The sequence below is a fragment of the Desmodus rotundus genome, chromosome X, assembly GCF_022682495.2.
Source record: "Desmodus rotundus isolate HL8 chromosome X, HLdesRot8A.1, whole genome shotgun sequence".
NCBI lineage: Eukaryota > Metazoa > Chordata > Mammalia > Chiroptera > Phyllostomidae > Desmodus > Desmodus rotundus.
This window is the reverse complement of record NC_071400.1, coordinates 76010901-76038038: the sequence shown is the minus strand read 5'-3', so window position 1 is coordinate 76038038 and position 27138 is coordinate 76010901. Positions and strand designations below refer to the sequence as shown.

Genomic DNA, 27138 nt, shown 5'->3' with positions numbered 1-27138 from the left:
GGAGGGGGAGAAAAGGGAGAAAAAATTGGGACAAATGTAATAGCATAATCAACAAAATATACATTAAAAAAATTCAGAAGGGATATCTCAGGAACAAGGAGTCCCAGCCCCACATTAGGCCTCCCAACCTAGGGTTCCAGTGCCAGGAAGATTAGTCTGGCTGTGAAATCCAGTGGGGACTGAGTTCATGGAAGAAACTTCTAGAATCCCAAGCAGTTCCTCTTTAAGAATCCACGCACGGACTTACTCAGACTGACTCCCTCTGACCTCTAGCACCTGGGTGGCAGCTTGAAGGGTACCAGTGGAATACATGAAGGAACAGAAGAGTCTGGCATTTGGGTGAGAGCTGGGGGACAATGGTGCACCAAGAGTACCCAGCTTTCTCCCATACTGAAAGGTGGGCAGAGACCACTGTACCTTTTCTGAACCTTCCTCCCACAGCCACAGAGCCAGCAGGTGGGTGCCATATCTGAGACTCCATCAACCTGGCTAACAGTGTTTGCCCCACCCTGGAGATCCCCTGATTCTCTGCCCCACCCAACTTACTGGCCCACCCAAGCCGTTAACAGTGGCTTTTCCACACGAATGGCTGGTCTTGGCTCATGATTCACAACTTCCTAAATCCTATCAAACAACAGCTAGCCTCAGTGAGCTCCCAGCTCCTGTACCTCTTGCTAAGTGGTCCCAGACCCTGCACTAGCAGCAGCCAGTCTAGGTTCATAGCTTGGCTTCACCTGGGTTCTCCTAGCCCAGCACAAGTAGCAGCCATCTCAGATTGCTTTAGTGCTCAGGCAGGGTGGCCCTGGGCAGAACACAGGAGGGACTTGACCTTGGCCTGCACCACTCAGGAAACTCCAGAGCTTGTGCACCCAGTGAATAGCTACAGACCACATCGAAGCATCATCACCCTGCCCCTGCACAGCTGATCCTCCATGGAGGGCAGAGATTGGTGGTCAATATTCATAGCCAGTCTTTGCAGCTGACTGGCATGGGTACATCCCTCCCACTGACCTGACAACACCAATCAAGGCTCAACTACAAGAGGAGGGTGTGCTCAGCCTACACAAAAGACACACCTCGAGTATCCAGCTTGGGTGACAGGGGAGGATGTGCCACTGGACCCTACAGAACACCTACTACATTTGGCCAGGCTACCAAGACAGGGAGTTATAGGAGCTCTACCTAATACATAGAAACAAACACAGGGAGGGTGCTAAAATGAAGAGACAAGGAAACATGGCCCAAATGAAAGAAGATCAAAACTCCAGAAAAAGAACTAAACAAAATGCAGATAAGCCATCTATCAGATGCAGAGTTCAAAACACTGGTTATAAGGATTACCAAGGAACTTAGTGAGGACCTTAGCAGCATAAAAAAGATCCAGCCAGAAACAAAGGATACACTAATTGAAATAAAGAACCATTTACAGGGAAACAACAATAGAGTGGATGAAAACAAGAATGAAATCAATGATTTGGAACATAAGGAAGCAAAAAACAACCAATCAGAACAACAAAAAGAAAGAAGAATCCAAGAAAATGAGGATAGTGTAAGGAGCCTCTCAAGACAACTTCAAGTGTTGCAACATTTGCATCATAGGGGTTCCAGATGGAGAACAGAAAGAGCAAGGAATTGGAAATCTTTTTGAAAAAATAATGAAAGAAGACTTCCCTAATTTGGTGAAGGAAATAGACATGCAAGTTCAGGAAGCACAGTCCCAAACAAGATGGATGCAAAGAGGCCCACTCCAAACAAGGCACATGATATTTAAAATGCCAAAGGTTAAAGATAATAAGAAAACCTTAAAAGCAGCAAGAGAAAAGAAGTTAGTTATCTACATGAGAGTTCTCATAAGACTGTCAGCTGATTTCTCAAAAGAAACTTTACAGGCAAGAAGGGATGGGCAAGACATATTCAAAATCATGAAAGTAGGGACCAACAGCCAAGATTGCTGTACCCAGCAAAGCTATCATTTAGAATGGAAGGGCAGATAAAGAGCTTCCCAGACAAGAAAAAACTAAAGAAGTTCATCATTACCAAACCATTATTATATAAAATGTTAAAGGGACTTATTTAAGAAAAAGAAGATCAAAACTATGAACAATAAAATGGCAATAAATATATATCTATCAATAATTGAATCTAAAAAACAAACTAAGGAAACAAGAAGAACAGAGACAGAATCGATCCGCTGCCACCTGAAGCTGCCAGGACCGTCTGCCTCACTGTCCCTCCTAAGCCTCCTGCACCATGCCATTGGAAAACACCTTCAAGCAGTGTCGCACCTTCGAACAAAGAGTAGAAGACGTCCCACTTATCTGAGAGCAGCATCCGACCAAAATCCCGGTGATAATAGAATGATACAAGGATGAGAAGCAGCCTCCTGTCCTGGATAAAACCAAGTTTGTTGTACCTGATCATGTCAACATGAGTGAACTCATCAAAATAATTAGAAGGCGCTTACAACTCAACGCTAATCAAGCCTTCTTCCTGTTAGTGAATGGGCACAGCATGGTGAGCGTATCCACACCAATTTCAGAGGTGTATGAAAGTGAGAAGGATGAAGATGGATTCCTGTATATGGTATATGCCTCTCAGGAGACATATGGAATGAAATTGTTGGTGTAAGACTAGAAAAATGCATCTGTTCTAGAATTTTTTAAACCCTTACCAACAGGAAAAAAAGGGATGTTACCAACTGAGATTGATCAGTTCATCTAATCACAGATCATCAAAAACAGCAGTGTTCCTGCCTAGGAGTTTCAGAAAGTTGTTTTTGTACTTGAAGCAGAAAAACTGAGCTCCAAATGAGCACACTCAGCTTTGGAAAACTATATTGTTTAACCTAGGCTGTCTTGTTTTCAGATTTAGAAGTTTAAAAATAAAATACTTTGCATTCTGAAAAGAAAAGAAAAAGAAGAACAGAGACAGAATCATGGATACGAGAACATTTTGAAGGTTGCCAATTAGAGGATTGTTGAAGAATGGTTGAAAAGGTGTGGGGATTAAGGGTAGTTACAGAATAGACATGGGGATGTAAAGTGCAGTATAAGAAATGGTGGAGTAGCCAAAAGAACTTACACGCATGACTCATGAACATGAACAATGGTGTGGGGATTACCTAAGGGAGTGAGGGGTGCTGGGTGGAGGAAGGCCAAGGGGAAAAAATTGGAACAACAATAATAACATAATTAATAAAATATAATTTAAAAAATAAAAAGAAAATGTCACCTTTCTAACCATAACACAAGCTACCAAGGCAAAAGTGAATAGAGTCATCTGGTGACATGATATTTTGAGTTTATTATATAGGATTTCATTCAGAGTCTTACTATATTTTACTATAGAACTTACTATATTTTAGGAGCTGAGCCAGGCATTTTGCTAGGCCCTAAAGATTCACACATAAATAAAGCCCAACCTGAATATATCAACTGTGACTTATTTTTTAATCCCAATTGCCCAAAGTTTCTCATTAAGAGTTTATAACATGCATATGTGATAGCAAATAAATAATTTTCTTAATAAAGTTTGAACTTTATTTTTGAGTAGTTACAAGGAGGAACAAAACTAGTAATAATATTATCTAAGCTAGATGGGACACTGGGAGAAAATTATGAGGGTGTAGAAACAAGAGGTCCTGCTAGGGTTAGGAGATTTTCATTATTGCTAATAATTGCTTTAAAACATTTTTTCTCTTGCACAGCCTGGGTTGATAGGATTATAGAAAAAGCTTTCCCTGCTGTATGGCTCACCAGGGATTGAATCAGAGGGATCCTTTGTCCACAGATGGAAACTCAGTGGGGAGGTCTAACAGGGCCACGGCCTTCAAGGCACAAATGTGAACATGGTGACATGAAGTAGTGGCCTCCCCAGAACAGGAAAGCCAACCAAAAAGCTTCAGGGTACAGGTCAAGATGCTAGATTAGAACAACATGTAGCTAATTTCACCAAATGGAATCACCATTTTAAAAACTATTTTGGATGTATCTTAAATTATGAATGCAATTGGTCCTGGAGGATGGGGCTGGGGTGGGGAAGAAGGCAGAAGACAGCAACTCTTTTTTAATAAGCCTCTTCTGTAAGTGTTCAATGTGGTCACAAGTTTTTTTTTTAAATCAATTAAAAATCAAAAGTTTTGAAAAAACAGGTGCCAAAAAGGGGGGTGCAAAGGATGTTTATTAAGCCATATTCACATAGCACAAGTAGGGTAGTATCTGGCTCCACCTGGGACACACAGAGGCTTCTGGTGAAGTTATGGCTTAGTAAGGCCTGGGGGCATGAGTAGAAATCCTCTGGGTGGGCAATGGGGGTGATTCTACCCCTGAATTAGCCAGGTGGCTTCCTCTTCCCCCTTCTGTCTCTCCTCTACCTTCCTTCCCACCCCCTCTTCTTATTTCCTTTCTTTTCTTTGACAAATATTTACTGAGTACCAACTATGTGCTAGGCATGGTTCTAGACATTAGGAACATGGTAGCAAACAAATACATCAGTAAAATATATATGTCAGATGGTAAAGACAACTATGGAAAAAAATAAAGCATTAGGGAGGAAGAGCTGACCAAGTGTTGTACAGAGTCTGTAAACATCAATAGACCAGCGTAGATACACTTCCCCACTTTGGGTAGTAAACACCTCACATAAAAGAGGTAACATCAGCCCTGGGTGGGTAGCTCAATTGGTTAGAGCTTCATCCCAATATGCCAAGGTTGCGGGTTTGATCCTCTGTCAGGGCACATACAATGAATGCATAAATAAGAGGAACAACAAAAATCGCTCTCTCTCTCTCGAAATCAATAAAAATTATTTTAAAAGACATAACATTGTTCCATCTGCCAAGTTTCACTTACTCGGTTAGAATGCCATCTGCTGTGTCTCTTCCCTCAGGAGTATCCCAGGACACCCGGACTGTCAACTTATTGGGTTCAGCAATGCGTTCCTTTACACTTGGGCACTTGATTCTAGGTGGTTCCATATCTGAAAATATAACCAGAGTATTCGCACTATCATCAAGAATCATCTCATTAACTTGGGGTTTGACACCCCGCATTCGACATGCCAAAAGCTCTAGGTACTCCTCATTTTTTAATGGTTTTCTCACCCCCTCTGTATTTCTCTTCCCTCCCTTCATCTTGCCCTTTCTTTCTTGCTGAGTTTTGAAGATTGAGCACTCACATCTGCATGGCTAAACCTGGCGAAACCAAATCAATGGGCCCTGCTAGGTGTATTATGGCATAACTCATTAGTTGTAGCTTCTTCTTCCCTATGTTTCCAAATTCTGCCTACTGACTTGGTAATATGGCAGTAACCCAGCCAAATCTTGAAGTCTTTCAGCCATATTGAGTTCCTCCTGCTTTAAAAACAGCATTACAGAATATTACAGAAGGTACCTACGATATCATCCAGTTTTATTAAATTCAAGGCAACAAATCTTTAGTGAGTGCCTGCCTTAACCAAGGCATCATACCAACTCCTGGGGTTGAGGTGCACTAAGGCAAGAGAATTATGTGCTTCTCCAAGAGTTTATAGCATATTGGGGCATTATGTCAGCACACATGTAATATAACACTAAGTAGAAAGAGCACTGCCCTTGGAGAGGTAAAAGAAACTACTACGGAGACTTATAGGAGCCACCCAATGCTCTCACTTTACAGGCGTGGAAACAAGCTCAGAGAGCTTTAGTGATTTACTTGAGGCAGTGCATGTAGACAATGAGTATGAATTAAAACCCAAGTCAGACCCCTTACCCCTGGAACAAGCCCTCTCTCCTCTGGCTATGTCTATTGCCAACATATTCTTCAATATATGAAAACAAACAGTGCACTGTCTGGGTCCACACTCCCTTTTAACTGCCACTGGACCACACCTACAATTTGTGTTTTGGGAAAGCAGTTTTACCTTGACTCTACATTGGTTTGGATTTTATCTTATTAGAGCTGAAGTGAAATCACAAGAAGGGGAGTTCAAACTTTAGCAAACTCTACCTGATGATTCTGAACAGGTGGCCAATGTATTTCAAGAGGGCATAGAACATTAACAATATTCAGATTTGCCTTGCTTTACATTCTAACTGATAAGTAGTTAAACGTTACCACAACCTGAATGAAAATTGTGTCCTTCGATTCTGAATCATGAGCATCTTTGAGAGAGTAAACACACCAAGTGAAGTTTTCATATACTTTCTCCTGTGTCTTATCTGATAATTTCTCTTTTTATTTAGGATAGGAAATTATTAATCATTTGTTAAACAGTGTTGTCTTCAACTATCCAAATTTATTTTTAACTCTATGTCAGCTTCCATACAGTGTGAATTTACAGTCTTAATACTAATACTAAGATAACCACCATAGTTTATTGAGTATAAGTCACTATCAATTGTGAGATGCAGCCCAATTTCAGGGATATTATAGGGTAAAAAAATACGCTTCTTACAATTGATGAAACAAAGGATATAAATGTTATAAGATGGAAGGTGCTTTAAATGCAGTTGAGGTGTCTAATTTCAGTTGCTAAGTTTTAAAAATAATACTTTTTCTCTATGATAGGTAATAGAAGACATACTTTCATAATTCAGATGAACATTTCACAGTTTAGGGTGAATCAGAAAGACAAGTATACAATATCTGCCCCCTACTGGTTAACTATAGCGGGCAGATCTCATCATAGAAAGCATATGTATTTAAAAAAAATTTAAAGCCCAAGCGCTCATTAGTAGGTGAGTGGATAAAAAAGCTGTAGTAGCCTTGGCCAGTGTGATTCAGTTGGTTTGGCACTGTCCCGCAAAGCGAGAGGTCGCTGGTTCGATTCTCAGTCAGGGCACATGTCTGGGTTGCAGGCCAGGTCCCCGGTTGGTGTCATGAGAAAGGCAACCAATCAATCTTTCTCACATTGATGTTTCTCTCCCTCTCTTTCTCCCTTCCTTCCCCTCTCTCTGTAAAAATAAATAAATAAATAATTTTAAAAAGCTGTAATACATTTACATGATGGACTACTGTGCAGTGGTAAGAAAAGAAAAAATCTGGCTCTGGTTGGTGTGGCTCAGTGGACTGAGCGTGGGCCTGTGAACCAAAGCATCGCCGGTTTGATTCCCAGTCAGGGCACATGCCTGGGTTGCACGCCATGTCCCCAGTAGGGGGTGTGCTAGAGGTAACCACACATTGATGTCTTACTCCCCCTTTCTCCTTCCCTTCCCTTCTCTCTAAAAAATAAATAAATAAAATCCTTTAAAAAAGAAAAAATCTTATCTTTTGTGACAACATGAATAAACCTGGACATTATTATGCTAAGTGAAATAAGCCAATCAGAGAAAGACAAATACCATATGATCTCACTTATGTGTGGGATCTAATGAACAAAAGAAACTGAAAAACAAAATAGAAACAGACTCATAGATAGAAAGCAGGCTGACAGCTGTCAGAAGGGAGGAGGGTTGCAGGTCTGGGTGAAAAGGTGAGGAGATTAAGCAAAAACAAAAACAAAAAAACTCATAGACACAGACAACAGTATAGTGATTACCAGACGGAAATGCGGGGGGGAGCGGGAGGGGTAAGGGAGGCATAAATGGTAATAGAATGAGACTTGACTTGGGGTACAGATGAAATTGTACACTTGAAGCCTATATAATTTTATTAACCAATGTTGCCCCAATAAATTCAATAAATTTTTTAAACAGGAAAAAAATTAAAACAAAAGGTGAGGGTTAGAGGAGAGGAGATAGATTTCAATGTAAAATTACATTGTGTTACCACTTTTTATTGGAGCAACATCACTAGAGTGAAGAGATTCTCTTAGTCTGTGTGTCATGGAAACTAAACATCTGGATGATATGCTAGGCTGTTTTCTATATCAACTAGTCATACTGACATTGTAAGCAAAAAGCTCCAAATTATGTTATCTGGGTGATGATTCTCAGAGTTTCACAAAGCCAGTTTATGTCTAGCTAACAATGATCATTCAAAACTACCCTAGTTTTTCAGAAGCAGTGCTTTTCAAAACCAGAAACAAGAAGAGATAAATTACCAAAAATAATAGCTAATATTTACTGGACCCTCCTACATGCCCACCCCATGCTAAGTAGTATCTCTGCATTATTTCATTGAATTCTCACAACCACCCACTAGACTAAGGATTGTTTTCATCATCCCCATTTATAGACTGGAAAGCATTTCCTCAGTTTGGGAGTTTCTTTGTGGTCTGGGATTTTAAGATATGATCAAATATTTTTAAAGTTATTTTAATAAGCCAAACACTTCTGTGTGTCTGCCTGCTGTTGACCTACTTGTTTTCCTCCAACCTCTGCACACACATTCTTCTGCGGTTGCCCGCTACAGCCTCCCATAACTCCTTGAAGAGCAGCAGCAGGACTGGATTCTGTTGCGTCCTCAAGCATCATGCCCTTTCAGCTGATGAGAACAGCTGGCTGCTCTTAGCAGATGCTCCAGAAACCTAAGCCTATTATTATATAGCCATGTCCATCATTGCTTTTTATGTTATTATAAATTTCCATGAATGAAATGAACAAAGTTACTATAGAAACGTAATGACAATTCCCTGTTGAGTCAGGAGGCCCATAGAGCCACTTATTGTGTGGAAATCCTGAAACTCTCATGAAAATGCTGGCCTCTGCCCCATTCATTGGAGACATCTGACAGAGTGTCTCCCTCCTCTGTGCTCTTGTTTCCTGTCTGCATCTGAAATACCAGAAACAAACATATTGCCATAGTGCACTGTATCAACCTCTATTTATCTAAGAAGCTGAACTATGTACTTGGGATTGTTAACACATCTAAGCAGGTAAGTGCTAGAAATAAGAAAGAGGTTCATATTTCCTAGCCAATAGGTAACAAGCAAAAAAAAAAAAAAAACCCTTTTAAACTAAGGGTATAAATTAACTGCATCCTAAAATGTTTGGTTAAATAGTATTTCCAGTGGAGTTCTGTGTCTATATAGTACCTTGTGCAACATCTTTCAGGATGTATTTCACTAACGATTTGCAAGTACTGATCTCGAAGAATATTATGGTGAATTTCCTGCAAACATGGCTACCCATAATCTTCTTATGTATTTGCAGCTCATCCTATCAAGAGGTGGAGTCTATTTCCTATCCTTTTGAACCTGTGTCAGTCTTGTGACTTGCTTTGACTAATAAAATGCAAGGGAAGTGACTCTATGCCAGTTCCAGGCCTATGGCCTTAAAGAGTCTGACACCTTCTATTTTTGTTATCTTAGAAACCCCCTGACATCTAAGGAGGTCCAAATACTGACTTAAAGAGGCCATGTGGAAAAGATGAGAAATTATGAAGCAAGAGAGAGAGAGAAAGAGGCTCAGCCAAACCCTAGCCAGTACAGCCATCTCTGACAGATGCCAGACATGTGAATGAAGCCATCTTGGATCCTCTAGCTCCAGTCTGTCACTAAGTGGAACAGGGGTGAGCTGTCTCCACCGAGTACTGCTCAAATTCCCACCCAAACAATCATGAGCAATAACATTGGCTGTTTGAAGCCACCTAATTTTGTGTGGCCTGTTGTGTAGCAATAGAAGACCAATCCAAATATAAAATAGCTCGAGGTTGGTGATGGAGGAAAGAAGTGACCATGTCATGGGGCACAAGAAGAGTAGGACTGTCAAAGGCAGAGCAAACCCAGACACTAAAAACTTTCCCAATTGTTTTCTTTCCCCAGCGAGAGCGTAATCCCCTCAGATGTCTCTGGGAAGTGGTCCCATTTCTTTCGCACCATGTAAGGTATTAGAAAACATTCTCAACTGGATAAAAGAGGCAAGAAGGAAAGAAATGAATTCCGCAATTAAGAGTGAACATCTTCACCAAAAAGATGGCCAACTAAAAAAATGGGCACAACTGTAATTGAACAATTTAAAAAAAGGGAAAAAAAAGATGGCCAACTAAAAATTAATTACTGATACATTTATATTGAAGATAGCCACTAAAAATTTACCTGTTCAGTTTGTACTAGCAAACCATGTCAGGTAAAAAGTGGGTCAGTATGTCAATCAAGTGGTTTCAAAGCTGAAACTGGTTTTCTGGAAGTTTGCAAAGGACATGTATTTGTCCACCCAGCAAAAATTTGGCATAATTTATGGTCATCTACAACAATGCACTGATACATTTATTCTTATCCCCTCAATGTTTGTATGTTCAACAGAATCTCTGAAAATAATGCAGTGCAGCCCAGCAAACTTCTCTATGGGTCACTGGGTGAACCCAGCTGTCAGATAGTTGGGAGGTCAGAAAAGTGTTCATGAATTTGCATATCTTAAATCTCAGAGATTTTTTATTCCAAATTTCATTTGTGTTAACTCTCCATCTATTCTACTTTAGGAAACATAAAACAAGCAGAGGGCAACTTGAAAAGCAAAGTTTGTGCATTGTTCTTCATTAAAATAACTGACTGGGCCTCTCTGCATGTCAAAAGAAATTTACTGAGTTTTCATTATCCATGGTTCCTTAAATGTCCTTTAACTTTTTCTTCTTCTTTTGGCCTAGGAAAAGGGATTGGCCGAAAGGAGAGATCATGTATCTACTCAAAATCTGGTCTCTCCATGAGGACTTGTAATTTTAACTGTTCATTGTTCTATCTAAATGCCAATGTAACTAAAAATAACTTAAATGGAAAGAAAGAAAAACTATTTCCCCAGAACAATAGTTGTTACATTCTAAGGTTTATCTCTTGTTATTATGAATGGCAGTTGTGGTTCTTCAGATATTTAACCCTCCTGAAATTTGCTGTATGTTTTTTCTCCTACATTGACTTATTTCTGTCTATTTCTGTTTCTGAATTAACCATGGATTTGAATCTACTGCTGGAGTGTGGTCTGCATAAGAGAATTAATCTTAACTTGTGGTACTTTCAAATTTGCCAGACCACAGAACTGACCACCTCTGAGTCAGAAGTCAGCCCAGCATTCTCTCTTGCATCCAGGTCTAGGGGAGAAGTGAGACAATTTCCTCAACACTCAGCACAGCTCTAGCCAAGATGCACTGTTCAAGGTTGTGTGGAAATCTGGGAACTACTCAGCCACCATGTGACAGCTCCTAAAATAGGCTGAGGCTCTGAGTTATGTTCAAGGACCCTGTAGCCCTGCCAACACAAAAACGTATTAAATTAATGTAATACATTTAAAGCCAAAAGAGTCAGTGATATCCCTAGAGTAAAATTCACTGGGGACAAACTCCAACTTACCTGTCACCAAAATCAAAGAAAGAATTGCCTGCTTGCTTTGTCCATTTCTCTCTTTTTCCTGGGAGCTCTATGCTCTCTTGTAACTCAGTGGTGCCCTTTTAGCTACTCCTACCTAATTTCATGCACAATTTCCCTTCCCCCACATATGCCTAAGTCTTGCCCAGGCAAACTCTAAAGATAAATCCCCTAAAATTGGGGTTCATTTCTTCAGTTCTTTCTCTCTCCCTCCGGGAAGGTTCCAGGGCCATCTGGTACAGCTTAAGACATGCTTATTGCTTTTTGAGAATAATTAGCATTTCTTTCCATTGTTCCACACAATCTGGAGATTGAAATGGTGTGATTCCTAGAGAACTCTTTGCCAGCACTTGCTTAGCAGAAAGATTTCTGAGCATCTCCTCCCATCACCTCTGTCCCTTCCAATGTGAGGGAGGAGAGCTTCAAAATTTTTTTAATTGTTTTGAAGAACTAGCCTGCACATACCAAGTCACAGGGGACATACTGAAAGTACATCCATGAGGGGCCATTTTGACCTGAACATCTGGCCTTAGGTTATACCCTTCAAGAGGAGCATTTCAGAGTTCATAGTCCCAGCACCATGGTACCTGCACCGGTTGACCAGGACTGCTCTGGGGTTTTTCTTTTCACTGACAACTGCAATGATTCAGGGGGAGAAGTTTAAAACCTCAGAAAAAGGTTGCTGGGCCAAATATTCTGTTGATGTTCAGTTTTTCTATAATCTCCCTTTTACTGCCTGGCTAAGTCTCAAAGTTACATTTCCCAGGTGGGTGCCAGATAGATTTACCAAAGGGAAGAGCTTCCTGAGACTAGAGGACAGGAAGGAAGTAGAATCCATTATGCTTTTGGTAGGAGCATCAGTGAGGGTTCCCTGGACTCCTGAAATATCAACAGGAATGTGGCCTCCTGACTTCATTCTTACCAATGATGGAGTCAGTTATAGAAACATCAGTATCATGGGTGGGCTCATGGACTTGGGATAACACTACCACCCCACTTTTGCTCCCCGAACCCTTGGTTGGAATGACTTTCTGCTGTAACTTGTCCCTGGTAACAGTTTTTCCTCTTTTGCTCCTCCAGCTCTTCCTATATATTTATAACCAATTTCCTATGTTAAATTTATTAAATTCCCCTCTGTTTGAAATACCTAGAGTGGCGTTTGTTTTCCCAATTACTGGCCAATACAAATTGCTACTTAAATCTTAGAAAAAGAGAAGCCCAGAATAAATGTGAGCCAGTTAGTTACCTGAGTAATTATTTGAACCTGGTGCTCTTGTCAAATTGATACAAGGTATGATCCAGGCTGTGACTCTGGTATAGACGGGTTTTCATCACATCTTGGGCCAGGTCCCTTGGCTGTAGCTTAGTAACCACATAACTGCAGAGTGAAAATCATGGATGCTACCAGGGAAGACAGTGGGCAGGGTGTGTCATCATGAAGACACCCCAGGGACCAAGTTCAGAGGCATTGTTGCCTATCTGCCCCCAGAGGGTAGCATCCAATTTCAGTCTTACTCCTGAGTATCTGCCTCAGATGCTGAGCAGTGCGGAAGAAGTGCTTGTGGTAAAGCACATTAGCAGAAAGCTGAATAGTTCTCTAGAGGATGGGAAAATCCTAGAAGCATAAGAGCCAGAGTCCTATGGCTGGCTGTCATAGCACCTCAGTGCCAGAGCTGTCCCTGGATTCAGGGATCAAGGGCCTGAGGGCCTGGAGACAGAGGCTTGGCTCTGTGCAACCTCAGGCAAGTCAGGTGACCTGTCAGACCTCACCTGTAGAATGGGGGATTGGACTAGAATGTTCTGTAAGGATGGGTCCCAGCAGCTGTAACAGTTTATGCGGGATCTTTGGAAAAACAGCAGGGGCCTGAGAGATTCAGATTGAAATGATAACCACTACCTAGAGCAGTCTGCCTCGGCATTCTAAAGGCATAGGAATCCCCTAGGGATCTTCTTAAAATGTGGATTTTGACCTGCCAGGTTTGAGATGGATCCTCAGATTCTACATTTCCAACAAGCTTCCTGCTGGTGCTGATGCTACTGGTTCAAGGGCACTATTTTGAGTATAATTTGACCTTTGAGGGCAGATTCTCAAGGAGGGGTGTCCAACCCACAGCCCATGGACTGCATGCAGCCCACAATAGCTGTGAATGCAGCCCAACACAAAACCGTAAATTTACTTAAAACATTATGAGAATTTTTGGTTTTAATTAGTGTTTGCATATTTAATGTGTGGCCCAAGACAACTCTTCTTCTTCCAGTGTGGCCCAGAGACACCAAAAGTTTGCACACCCCTGCAGAGCATCCAAGTCCCCTGGAGGGCCTGTGAAAATGCAGATGGCTAGGCCCCACACTACAGTGTCTTATCCTGCACATGTGGAGTGGGGCTGGGACTTTGCATTTCTAACAAGCTCTCAGGAGATAGTGATGTTGCTGGTCAGGGGACCACACTCCCAGAACCACTGCTCTTAATGTTCCCCTGTCTTAGCTGCACATGAAAACCACCTGGAAAGCTTTTATAATGCTACTTGCCTCCTCCAACTGCCCCACAACAGGCTAAATAAATCTGAATCTCTAGGGTAGGAGCAAGGTATTACTAGCATCTAAAAGATACTTGAGCAATTCTAGTAAGTAGCCAGGGTGGGGATCCATGCCCCTCGACCAGAGATGGTCAACGGGGCAGCGATTTTTCTTCTTCCTTTCCTCTCCCCTCCAGGGGATATTTGACAATGTCTGGAGACATTTCGGTTGTCACAACCAGGGAAAGAAGAATGTTACTGGCATATTGTGAGTAAGAGCCAAGGATCTGATAAACATTCCATAGTGCAGAGGACAGGTCACCATGATAAAGAATTAAGTGGCCCCAAATTTCCACTATGCCAAGGTTCAGAGATTTTGCCCCAGAGCATAGTCTAGCAGAATCCCAGGCCCATCCCAGACTTGCTGGGTTAGAATCTTCATGTCTACCAAGGTCCCCAGGTGGTTCTGATGCATGTTAAAGTTTGAGAAGCACTGCCTTAGATCAGTGGGTTTTTTTTTCATTTATTTATTTATTTATTTTTAATTTTTTTAATTGTTATTCAATTACAGTTGTCTGCATTTTCTCCCCATCCCTCCACCCCACCCCAGCCAATCCCACCTCCCTCCCCCACCCCTACCCTCCCCCTTGATTTTGTCCATGTGTCCTTTATAGTAGCTCCTGTAAACCCCTCTCCCCACTATCCCCTCCCCACTCCCCTCTGGCTATTGTTCCATTGTTCTTAATTTCAATGTCTCTGGTTATATTTTGTTTGCTTTTTTCTTTTGTTGATTATGTTCCAGTTAAAGGTGAGATCATATGGTATTTGTCCCTCACTGCCTGGCTTATTTCACTTAGCATAACGCTCTCCAGTTCCGATTCTACGTAGCAGAGAGAAAGAAGGAGCTTATATACCCTTTGCGATAGCATGGTTGGAACTGGAGATCAGTGGTTTTCTAAGCACTTTAGAGTCCCCGGGAAAGCTCACGATAACAAAAGTGCTAGACCCACCCTCTGATTCGAAAATTTGCATTTCTAAAGACGTCCAGGGTTGATGCAGCTGCTCCAGGAATACCCTGTGAAAACTATTGCCCAACAAAGCCAAAGTAAAGTAAAACATTCAAATCCCTTCCAGTTTAGCAAACTAAGTGTTTGCTGACTACTAGAGTCAGCAACACAGGAACTCTGCTGGGTGAAAGGCCCAGAGATGCTCCCTGCAGGACTACCCCTCAAATGTCAGAAACTCCGCTCTGCTCAGAGCTACAAGGCAGATCCCTGATCTAAAGCAGCAGGAGTGTGCCCTCCCTCTGCCAGCCTGCAGCTGCCTTAGTAGGAAGTCAAAAAAGAGACAAATGTCAGATGAAAGCCATCAGCTGCAAAGTCACTTCTGGAGGACAGAGACTGAGGTTAGGTCTGAGCTGAGTTAGAGAACGAGGGATGACGGAAGCTACTGAAAGCAAAGCTGGATGCTTATGCTTTACGTGAGGGATATTGATGCTTCCTTTCAAATCCATTGGACAAACAGCCCCTGCTTCTTCCAAAGTATGTGCCTCCTGAGAACTATGAGACTTTCTTACCAACACAAGATGCTGGTTGGCCACTCCAGGCCTTGTTGTCCATACACGTGACTGTCCGCTCCCCTTTCAGTGTGTATCCTGGTGAGCAATAGTACTCACACCGAGAATTAAAGTAGGCGCCATCTATGCACTTGAACCCTCCATTTGCTGGCATGGCAAGGGTAGGACATCGCTTTTCTGAAAAACAGAAAACCAGACATTCAGCTCCTTGGGTTTTGTCCATAGAGTTTCATAGTCCAGAAACTCTGAAAGCATAGGGTGAAAAGTTAATTTAAATACAATGGACAGAATTAGAGACATAGTGGATGGTTGTATGTCACACAGAAGGGACACAGAATTTTGTATCAGAGTGGCTCGAGTTGGCAACCTAGGTAAGCCACTGTCTCAAGTTTGGTTCCTTAGAAGCGGACTCTGACACAAGGATTTGCATGCAAGGGATTTAGTAAGTAAGTGCTCCCAGGGGAGACCAGGGAGGGGTGGGAGAGGCAGGCCATGGGAGGGTAGGAACCCAGGCAAGGTAGGCAGGTTCTCAGGCAAAGTCAGCCTCAGACTACTCCCGAAAAGGAGTTCTGGACCATGAATGACAGCTGAGCTTGTCCTGGCTCCAGGCAAGGAAGCTGACCTTTCATAATCCTTTACCAGTCAGTATTGAGCAGCTACAGCTCCTTGCGGGAATGCTCTGCCTGTCAGAACAAAGAGGGCGGTCCTCTAAAGGACTAGAGCCCTTTTCTTCCTCTGAAGAACATCAAATGTGCAAGTCATTAGAAGCAAAGCACTCAGAACCTGGGGATGGGAGGTGGCAATGGACACCCAAGGTTAAAGGGCATCCAGGGAGATCTGGATGAAGCACCGAAGTGTCCACTAGTCACACACTGCACAGTCTGTGTAGACCAGACCACATGGCTGCAGCTGTAAGCCTCAGTTTCCCTAACAATAAAGTTAAAGGAATGGCACCCATATCAATAGCATTGTTGGAAAAAACTGAATGTTGGTGAAATGCTTGGCACACAGTAGGAGCTCAGTAAATGGTAGCTGTTTTGGAAAATGATGGTATCTCACACGTGCTTTGACAATGCTGTGCCACTTCTGCATATGACTTTTCATGAAGCTTAAAGTCACCCCAGAAATGCTCTTCCAGTCTTCTTCCTTGAAGCACACTTCCCTCCTGGAATAAGCAGGATCCTTCAGGGACTGGTTCCCTGCCTCTCAAATCTCTACCTCCTGGGAGAATACTTCTTGTGTCCATTACCCCAGGTCCATGACTTAGCACCATTCTTGTACTGCTGTCATGGTTTACATCTCTGCCTCACTGTCTCTCATGCTATTCTGTGAGACCCTTGATGGCAGAGCCTGTGTGTGTCTTGTTGCTAAATCTCCAGTGCCTTTAAAGGGTCCAGCATTTACTGAACAAACATAACCTGTTTGCTGAACAAGCGGCTATTCTCTGCCCCTTTCCCAACAGCTGATCACATCCTTCCCTCTGAAAGGTGTCATCTCACTTCCACGGTATCTTAGAAAACCCCCTGCGTTTTGCTCACAAGCGGAGTTTTTCTCATCAAAGGCCGCAAACCATTTAGTAAAAAGCCTCTCAAAAGAAAAACATTCTGGCCCTAACTGGCCCTGAGGACCAACATGGGGCTGGGCTACTCACGCTTGCAAATGACCTTGTCGGACCACCGTTTGTTTGACTGGCAGATCAGCTGGGAAGAGCCATGCAGCTCGTAGCCCTTCTGGCAGCGAATGTCACACCTGGTTCCCAGGGCTGTTTTGTAGTATCCTCCTTGAGGGGCCCTGCAGTACACATCCCCGTACTTCACCTTGATGGGGGAGCACCACGGGGTGTCTAGAGGTAACAAAAACAACAAAAAGGAGGGGAGAAACAGAAAGTGACATCTTCAGAAAATGGGTCTCCTCGTTCTAGAAGTCTCCGACTAGCTGCATTCCATGTTTTGGACTTCCAAATAGTGCCCCATGTCTTTTAAGATGTCTGTGGATGGGGGGGGGGTTATGATGTATCTGAATATGGATCCAGGTTCCTCCATTACTACCTGTGTGATCTTGGACAAGTTACTTAACCTCTCTCAGTTGGTACGTACACCTACGTCAGGGCTCTTGTGAGAACCAAAAAATAATACATCAGCGCCTAGCATGGTGCCTACCACACAGTAAACATTCGATAAACGCTTGTTATTTTCAACATTTCTGTGAACTAAATACATAATTGTCTTCAGGGCAACTGATAACCTTTGTGAACCCCAACCATCCTTATATAGTGGCAGGAAAGTTTTAGCTGTCAGAGGGAAGGGGGGTTGCAGGCTTGGGTGAAAAAACATGAAAGGATTAAGCAAAACAAAATAACACAAAACAAAACAAACAAAACCTTATAGACACAGACAACTGTATGGTGATGACCAGAAGGAAAGTTGGGAGGGGGGAGGTTGAAGAAGATAAAGGGGGGATAAATAGTGATGGAAGGAGACTTGACTTGGAGTGATGAACACACAGTACAATATACAGATGATATATTATAGAATTGTACCCCTGAATCCTATATAACTTTATCAACAAATGTCACCCAATAAATTCAACTTAAAGAAAGAAAAGTAAAATAAAATAATAATTTAGATTTTGTATGTATTCATATTCTCTGTAAAAACTCATAATACTAATTATAATCAATTTGAATGAAGCTACTATTTCCAGGTTTCTCCCCACAGTATATAATTTTGGCTTAAAGTAACAGAATCATTGCAACTCCCCTTCTCAGATGTTCCCAGATATGCTCCAAGTAAGTAAGAGAGTGACATCCTTCCAAGATGGCATAGTTCCAAGGTGTTTTGATCTCATAGTTATCCAGAGCACAGTTAGGATGACATTAATAAATTCAAACTTCTTCCTGTGCCTTTGGAAGCTACTTGCTGAGAGCCATAAAATTATTAGGGCAAGACTAGCTCCTCGGTGGAGAAGTTCCTTCGGTGGGCACTGCACAATCAGTGGGGACTAGTGAGGCGGTCCCTCAAGCCTGCCAGGCTCTCTCTCCACCCCAGCACTTGAGCTGTCGGTGAGTGGGCTTTGTGTGCCATCATGTGGCCAGGAAGGAGGACACAGCCTGTTTGACTTTTCCAGGAATTCTCTTCTGAGGACTTTTCTAAGAGCTTCGCAGCCATGACCAGGCATGGTGCATAGACCGCTTTTGTTACCTTTGTGCTGTCATGTTTCATGATTTAATGTTTTGCAGACAGTCTCAAGTGGGTCCTAAAGTCAGGACTCAAGCAGCATACCCTGGACATTCTGGATAAAAGCATTGTCCTGCGTGCTTAGCATACAGCTGATTAAACTCGACCATGTGGATACAGACTTGCAGGAGCTCACACCTGGCCTACAGACTGCCCTTGAACAAATTTACCTTCCTCTAAAGTTTACACATGTAGTCTATGTGCTAATATTTTTAAAAGAGAAAAATCTGGACCCTGAAGTGAAGTGCAAAACAGCACATGTATCTCCATTATTTTCTTCTACATATAAAATAATTCTTGAACCATTTTAAATGTTTGAGTAGTTTCTCTGGTAATGGCTCCAGGTAGGCCATGAAACTAGGTTTCAAGGTCACAGCTAAGTGGGAAGTCCCTGGGGTATGCTTGCTTAGCACTGCCCAGCTGTGGATATGTTTTCTATAATGAAAAGTCCTTAAGATAAATTCTGGAAAAATCCACAGATGGCTACCACTCAAACAAAACTGAGATTTGGAAACTACTGGCTTCTATGACTACTAGAAGTGAGGTCTCTCTCTCTCTCTGTCTCTCTCTCTCTCCTTTTCTTTTCTAACTGTAGTGGAAAAGATCACCTACAAGGACATCCCCCAAATTCACTTGGTGTTTTTCATCTCGAAGAAGCACTTTTGATAGTTTGTCACAGGACTTAAATGATGCCACATCTTAAAAATCACCTGTCACTTTACCTTTTTATCTTTATCATCTTCCCCTCTTCTCCCTAACTTCCCCACTGCCTCTTTCCTTACTTGCCCTGCCTGCTCTGTTCTCTTTCTAGACTGCAGTGCTTCCATGGTTCCCCATCTCTTGTCTTATTTTCTTGCCAGTTGGCTCCCTTTAACTGCCTCTTTTCCCACCATCTCACAGGCCAAACTGCGGAATCCTTGGCTGAGAACTGAGCTCCCAGGAGAGAAAATAAAATCCCCATTGGAGGTGGGGGAAGAGTACTGTGGTGGGAGTGAATATGGGAGACCCAGAAGGAGATGGTGAAAACATAATGAGCTAGTGCAAATACAATATTGGGCAAAGAGTCAAGAGGCCTGGGCACACTTCCTAACTCTATCATCTTCTAGTAACCCTGGACGATTAACTAAATTTTTCAGGCAACCAGATTCCTTATGTCCAAGAAACTTGAGTGGATTAAACTCTTTTCAAAGTCCCATCTAGCTTTCGCATTGTAGGATTCAAACCGTGTCTTATTTATCTCTGATCTGCTACCCATCTCACACCCATTCCCACCACCTTACTCCTTGTTCTGACAACTTTGGGTAGTCTTGTAACCCTTCCAGGGCAATTTTTTTTTTTTTTCATTCTGGGTCCTGATCACAATAGTACTGATATATAAACTGGAAGAATGTCCAATTTTCCACTTGTTTTTCACTCAAACATTAATAGCTGTCGCATATAGCTTGTGGATTTTGGCATGAGTTTAGGAGGGACACAGTTTAAAAGATTTCATTTATTTACTTATTTATTTTACAGAGGGATAGGGAGGGAGAGGAACATGAATGTGTGAGAGAAACATCGATCAGTTGGCTCTCGCACGCCCCTAACTGAGGACCTGGCCTGCAACCGCAACCCTGACCGAGAATGGAACCAGCAACGTTTAGGTTCGCAGGCCGGTGCTCAAACCATTGAGCCACACCAGCCAGGGCCAATTTTAGAGTAAACTAATATGAGGCAGTATATCTGAAGTTGTTGGCACACACTTTCTGGTTGTCTTTTCCACAAATGTATCCATGACAAATATTTAAGGCTAGCAGGTACATTAGAGAATGACCTGGGTATACATATATCACGGACTCACATATTTTGATACAATGTGCAATTAGCAGATTTGGTCCCATATTCTGAGTCTTCAAATCCTAGTAGTGCTGGCTGTACATCCAAAATCTGTACTGTTGTCAACATGTGGAGAAGAATCTTGTTTTCATTTATTCTCAAAAAAAAAAATTCTTTTGGATTACTTTCCAAGGCCAGTCTTTGGGATATATTTTGAGAGTTTGGTGGCCCTGCAGTGACAGTAATTAAAATGTCAAAGAGTGACTTGAATTTGAAATGATAGAAGCACCATGAGTTAAAGTGAATTAGCAAAACATTTAATGGTAGAGGTTTAAAGAAAGGAAGCTCTTATGCTGCTTCAGTTAAGATGAGGTTTATTTAGGGAGAAATCTACATCGATTATTCAGAAAAGGATTTTTTTCATTTTCGCAGGCCAATGTGGTAAGCATTCCAATTAAGTGAAATGCCTGGGGTAGGCAGTGCCCTGTAGCGGACTAATGAGGAAGAACTAGCAAACTCTAGACACTGAGTTAAAACACCTGGATTTCAAACCCAACGTAATGTTTGCTAGCTGTGTGACTCTGGGCAAGTCACCTACCTTCTCTAATTGATGGTTCCTCCACCTGTAAATAAGGAATAAACGTATCTCTCTGTGCTTTCTCCCTTCCATCATTTAGTGTGACAATCTGATGGCATTCCAAGTAAAAGAATCAAAAGCAATGTTTGCCACATTCTGGGAACGTAATAAATGTGGGTTAAATTTCACTTTTTTTCTTTTACTTAAATTCAAAAACACTTACTGAGTATATACTCTGTGCCAGGCACTGTGCAGGGGCTGGAAGATCTACAGCTAAATCCCCAATTAACAATCATCGGTCTCTAAGTTTTAAAGCCAAAACTGACAATACGAACAATACCTTAAGAAGTATTTATTCGTAAACATTCAGGGTATGCTTTAGGCAGACACATATTTTGGCCATCTGGACTACCTTCCACAACTTCAATTTTGTGAGGTGAGGACAAACACTGGGAACAATGATCCAGGGGCAGTAGACAACCCGTACTGTACATGTCATGTCACATGTGTATGCATGTGTTTTAGGAAGATCTGTAAAGCAGGGACTCAAAGGAATAAAAAGATTTTTTAAACCCTCAATTAATTAAGAAGTGTTAGGAATCACAATACCTCCTTACCCGAAACATCTCATTAAGAAGTCTGTGCTTTGCTTGACCACTTAATTCCTGAGACAATTAGTATAGGAGCTGCGGATAGAAATGAGTATTTGTATTCACAGGTCAAAAGCAAATGTGACTATGGTGGGAAACACACCTGGACATAGGCACCAGTCATTACCAGTCATTCTAATCAGTCATTAGAATGATTTTTCACTTGTGTGGGAAACAACTGAAGGACTTTCTCCAACCAAAGGCTGACCAGCACTACCCTGATTCTCTTATAACTGAGACATAACAACAGAGCAGGGCATTCTTCTCTTGCCATAATGTGGACAAATTTCCTGGCCAAAATGCCACAATGGAACTTTATTATCCAATTTCTTTAAATTATTTATTCACTATAAAGGGAACCAGATTCTGAAAGAAATGATTTAAATTTACCTTCAAAAAAATGTTTACCTTCGCTTTTCCTTGGGCTCCCTATGCTTCAGAGAAATGACTCTCCAGTAGAAATATTTGTGGGCGTACTTACCTGAGCCTGCATAGAAGGTTCTTGATTAGGCTTTTTATACTTGGGTGGATTGCTGGAAATGTGTAGAGATGGAGTTCTTTATCATTAGATTAAAGTTTAACGGGGCAACAGACTTTACTCATCATTTCAGGAGCCAAGCTGGACTCAGAAAGAGCATGATGAAATGAGCTTATGAAAATCAAGTTTTCTCAGTCTCCATTCATCTCAGTACATTAGCAGCACTGGGCCCAGATTTGACCTTGGATGGTTTACTCTGGATGATTCTGGCTGTAATGTATGAATCAGGCAGAACTCATAGCTTGATTTTCACTTTCATCAGCTAGAGCTTGGCTTTGCAGAAGTAACGACAGTAAAGAAACTTATGAGAATAAAATGACCACTGGGATGCTGAAGGTCAGCACTTCAGAGATTTCCAAATGCTTTTTGTTTGCTTTCTTTAGTTTTTCTTTGTTTTTGAAATGGAAGAATCTGCATATGAATTTTAAATATATTTTTCTGGACAGGTAATTAGAACTTAATTACATTGTTTGGTCACTTTATTATAATCTGCTCTGCAGGGCAAAAAGGAAAGTTCTCCTGGCATCAGCAGGTCCTCATTAGCATATAAGCAAAGCATTCACCTTTATATCTAGGGTGTGAGTACCCGACTTCATCATCTTCTAGCGGTGAGTCTCCAGATCCTACAATAAAAAAGAACAGAAACTGCAGCAAGAAAAGCCACATGATATGGACGAATATTTCGAAGCACTGCTTTGGCACAGTCCATGCAAGCAGGGCTATTAGAATGCAGAGCCAAGAGTAAAAGCTTCTATGGCCATTCATGAAAGGACAGGGGACCTCTCAGAGTGAACCTGGCTGGGTTGGGATGACCAGAGCCAATCAAAATGCGCCTCAAACTGTTTGGGAATCACCATGTGCCAAATGAAATTCTGGACTCGGCAAATTCACTCTGAGAAGATGCCAATGTACATGAATCTCATGCCAGGGGAGACACAGTGAAAGGTGTGTGACTCAGACACAGCCCACAGTTTCTCTGGCAGTCAAAGAACACCCAACAGAACTGGGTGTTTATGGTACCTGAAAATCAGTCCATCTTTTGAAGTGAATTTGAGTGGAGCATAAGGAGGCGAATCAAATGTCTTAGTAACAAAAGAAATACAAAGCTGCTTTGGTATATTTGTAGGAAATAAGGACCAAAATCGACAATCTAGATGTTTTTTCAGAACCTCTCACCAAGGCATGGCAAAAGTAAAACTTCTTGATGAGTCTTGCTACCCTTGAAAGCCACAGACTCAGTGAGAAATTCTGTATTTAATTTTAAAATTTAAACTCATTTGGAAGTTGGAACCAAATCATTTAAAAAATATTAAATATTGAATTCCAGTAAATGGTAGATCCTAAATCTTTGAAACAGTACCAGGCCCCAAACTTCAAAATAGTAATCTTAAATCTAGAGATCTTTCCTTCTAGACTTCCTAATTTGATACCGACGGTTGAGTTGGCACCATCGTGGCCACACATTTACCTACAGGGACCTACAACCCTAACAGATAGAGACGCTCTCTATTATGAGTTTATTCAAATCCCCATACAGGATAAGTGATTGAGTAATGGTCTCTGCTCCTCATGTATTCTGGATGACTGATAGTGAGTGTGGAAATTGAAAGTGGGGAGTTGATGAAGGCTGGGCTATGTCCATTTGGAAAAGACCCCAGTTATGTGTTCTGCTTTGCCCCAGGTTTCTTCGCCTGGTTTCTGGCTACTCAGATACCAAATTACACAAACTTTTCATTATCCCATATCAAAAAGTAAACATGAAAACCTGTGATACTTTTTAGGAAAGCAATCTAGCAACATGAATCAAAAGCCTATGTTCGAATCCCCGATCCACTCATTCCACTTCTGGAAATCTATCCCAAGGAGATCATATTAAATATAGAAAAAAATTTTACACACAAAGATTTCTTTGCAATGTTATTTATAATAGCAAAAGACTATAAAATGACCAAATGGCCAATGTTATGGTTAAATAAACCATAGTGCATTCATTGGATATAATAAAATGTAACCATTATAAAAATTATGTTTATAAAAAAATAATAGTATGGAAAAAAGCTTTCTTACAACATTAAGTGAAAATGTACTGTAACAAAGTTATATAAATGGTGTGATTTATAACAGTTTAAAGTAATTGAATTCAAAATAAACAATGCATAGAAAAGAGTCTATGATAATTGGATGTTTTTCTGCTTCCTTCTCTTCTAAATTTTCTACTATAAACATGTATTACTTTCATAATGGAAAATAAACTTTATTATGCATATAACTCAAAGAAGCTTATTTTCCAAAATACATTTTGAGTATATTAGAAATGTTAAAGACTCTACTGCCCCTCCCCTTCTACCCTGCCCCATTTCTCTCCATAATCAGAGTTTAACTGGAATTCCTTTAAGGATTCTTGGATTCTCCAACTCCATATGGCACATTTGTAAGTGTTGGGAGATCTGTCTCATATTAAGAGTACTTTTCTCTTTCCCCAGGTCATCCTGGCTTCCATACAATCTAGCTAGGCAGCAAGAAACTCTGCACTTATTCCTGGCTCGAAGCAAAGAAGACGACCATCACAGGTTGAATTCTCTAGGAACTAGCTTCTAAGGCAGAGTTCAGTGCACAGGAATCAACACCTGTGAAAGGAAGAAGATGGAAGCAGGTCTGGACAGACGGAAGTGTTGAGCTCTGATTTCAACCCAATGACAGCCTCTCATCTTGGGCAGAAATGACTGGACCTTTATATCCCCGCATCAATCAGCCATTCGATATGGCCCACCTTGGGAAGGACATGAACTTGGGCTAAACACTCCTAACAGCTGAGGCAATCTCTGAAGGGGCTGATAGCTGACTGCCTGCAGTTGAGCCAACCAGTTTTTCCTTAAATGAAGATCTAGTCAGTGCATCTCCATGACCATCACAACAACACTCGCTCTTTCAGAAATAACTTGAGATGAGTATACTCATCAGAGGGGTCCCTCCATACAGAAGGGAAGGGACTGAGACCTACTGAAGAGACAGGGGCACCTGATGTGAACAGCCTGACTTTACTGGTACATCAGCATTCTAAGATACATTTGTCACATATTGTTTATTATAGTGAAAATTGAAGTCTGACAATAGGACAATGAACAAATTATATTATATCAACAAGCTATTTTATAACCACTAATCAAGTTTGGAATGGGAAATGCATGTGAAACACAGCTAATCAAAAAAAGCAGATACTGTAAACTATATACATGATGAAGTATGTGTGTGTATATACATATATGTACACACATATACATATGTGTGTATACTTACACACATGTTAAATTTGGAATATTGTGAGACTACTGATACCTGCTTTAGAAGCTATTGTGTAAGGATGAATGCCTGAAGCTATAGCAGCCATTTTGCAACCATGAGGTAAGATGTCTCAAGATTAAGGATTTTCAGCTGAAGATGGTACAGTGGAAGGATAAAAAGAATCTGAGGTCCATGATGGCCTTATTGGGATAATAAATCAGCCTGAGACATCTTACCTCTATACTTCTTATTAGATCAACAAATAATGTCCTTTCAACTGAAGCCACTGTGAGTAATATTGTTGGTTACTTAAAGCTGAATCCATCCAAACTGATACAAAAATGAATGGAAAATTTACTGCTTACTATTGACAGTAGATAAAAGTAAAAAATAAACAAATAGATATTATTCAGCCCCCTCCAAATTTCCAGTTTATATCAGCCTAAACCCATACATCAACTTCTATAAAAAATGATGACCAGTCTACAAAATGAACATCCTGAAGGATATAATATCAAAGCCTGGGAACTTATTTTCAGGAGATTATACTTACTAAAGCTTACTAAAGCAGCAAAGGGGAAATATATTCATATATATTGAGGAAAGATTTCTCACAGGGTGAAAGAAAGAAAGAAAGAAAGAAAGAAAGAAAGAAAGAAAGAAAGAAAGAAAAGGAAGGAAGGAAGGAAGGAAGGAAGGAAGGAAGGAAGGAAGGAAGGAAGGAAAGAAAGAAATGGAGAGAGAAAGAAAAGAGAAAGAGGTGAGGGGGAGGTTTCCTAACAAAGTCTTCTTTGTTTACAAAAGACCATCCCTTTAGAATTCTGGTTAACTGAGATTTTATTATGACAACCATTAATCAGTGCTCATATGGTTTGGATTACCACCGTTTGGAAAGAATGCATTAGTGCTTCTTCCACACAAATACAAATTCCACGTTGGCTCAGAAATTACAAACTCAGTGCCATGTAGGATTCTGTCCCTCAGCCATACCTGGAGCCAATTCCATTTATAATTCTGCTCTCCTTACAGAAACTTCATCGAATACAACAGATTTTCAAAGAAAGAGCCACACTTTTTCCACGAAATTTCAAAAAACGGTTTTCCTGGCCTGCTGAATCCTACCTACCCTTTCATTCTGACTGTCCCGGTGATAACAACATTGACACCAAACTCACTTGTAAGAAATATCTATTAAATGTATTAGAATTACATCAGGAATTGTGATTTTTAGAAGGCTACTAGAGTGCTCCTTCCATCACCCTACAGTTTCTCACTCTAAGGTGTGGCAGGGGTGGGGTGCAGAGCTATTTGACACTAATGGAAAACACTGCCAATCTGCGAAAACTATATGTTTATTGACTGTGATACATTATCCAAATGGACAATTTCCTGGTTCTGTTATATTTTTAGCTCAAAGGTTTGGGTTTATTTTTGTTATTCTGAATACAGCTCTGCATTCTTAATGTTTTATCAGATATTTTTGCTTTTCTCCTTCATCATCATTATTCTGAATATAACTTTATTATTATTAGAAGACATATTTAGCCTTGGTTGGTGTGGCTCAGTGGATTGAGCACCAGCCTGTGAACCAAAAGGTTACCGGTTTGATTCCCAGTTGGGGCACATGCCTGGGTTGTGGGCCAGGTCCCCAGTTGGGAGTGTGGGAGAGGCAACCACACACTGATGTTTCTCTCCTTCTCTTTCTCCCTCCTTTCCCCTCTCTCTAAAAGTAAA

The 27138-nt window shown here is 41.2% G+C and overlaps 2 protein-coding genes and 1 pseudogene across 3 annotated transcripts in view; 2 read left to right on the top strand and 1 right to left on the bottom strand.

Annotated features, from left to right (window-relative positions):
* The window catches only part of SYTL5 (synaptotagmin like 5), a 276734-nt gene extending 250772 nt beyond the window's left edge, over positions 1-25962 (top strand). The window contains exon 20 of the mRNA XM_071220313.1: positions 24606-25962. The gene's annotated coding sequence lies outside the window, so the exon portion shown is untranslated. The remainder of the gene's footprint in view (positions 1-24605) is intronic.
* The window catches only part of SRPX (sushi repeat containing protein X-linked), an 85116-nt gene that overhangs the window by 20533 nt on the left and 37445 nt on the right, over positions 1-27138 (bottom strand). The window contains exons 2-5 of one of the 2 annotated variants that reach the window (XM_053917678.1): positions 22686-22745; positions 16958-17149; positions 15307-15483; positions 4851-4977 (exon numbers count right to left, since the gene is read on the bottom strand). In XM_053917678.1, the coding sequence (XP_053773653.1) occupies positions 4851-4977; positions 15307-15483; positions 16958-17149; positions 22686-22745 (556 nt within the window). The remainder of the gene's footprint in view (positions 1-4850; positions 4978-15306; positions 15484-16957; positions 17150-22685; positions 22746-27138) is intronic. The other variant, XM_053917679.1, reaches the window with a different exon arrangement.
* LOC128780025 (microtubule-associated protein 1 light chain 3 beta pseudogene) lies at positions 1750-3409 on the top strand (annotated as a pseudogene).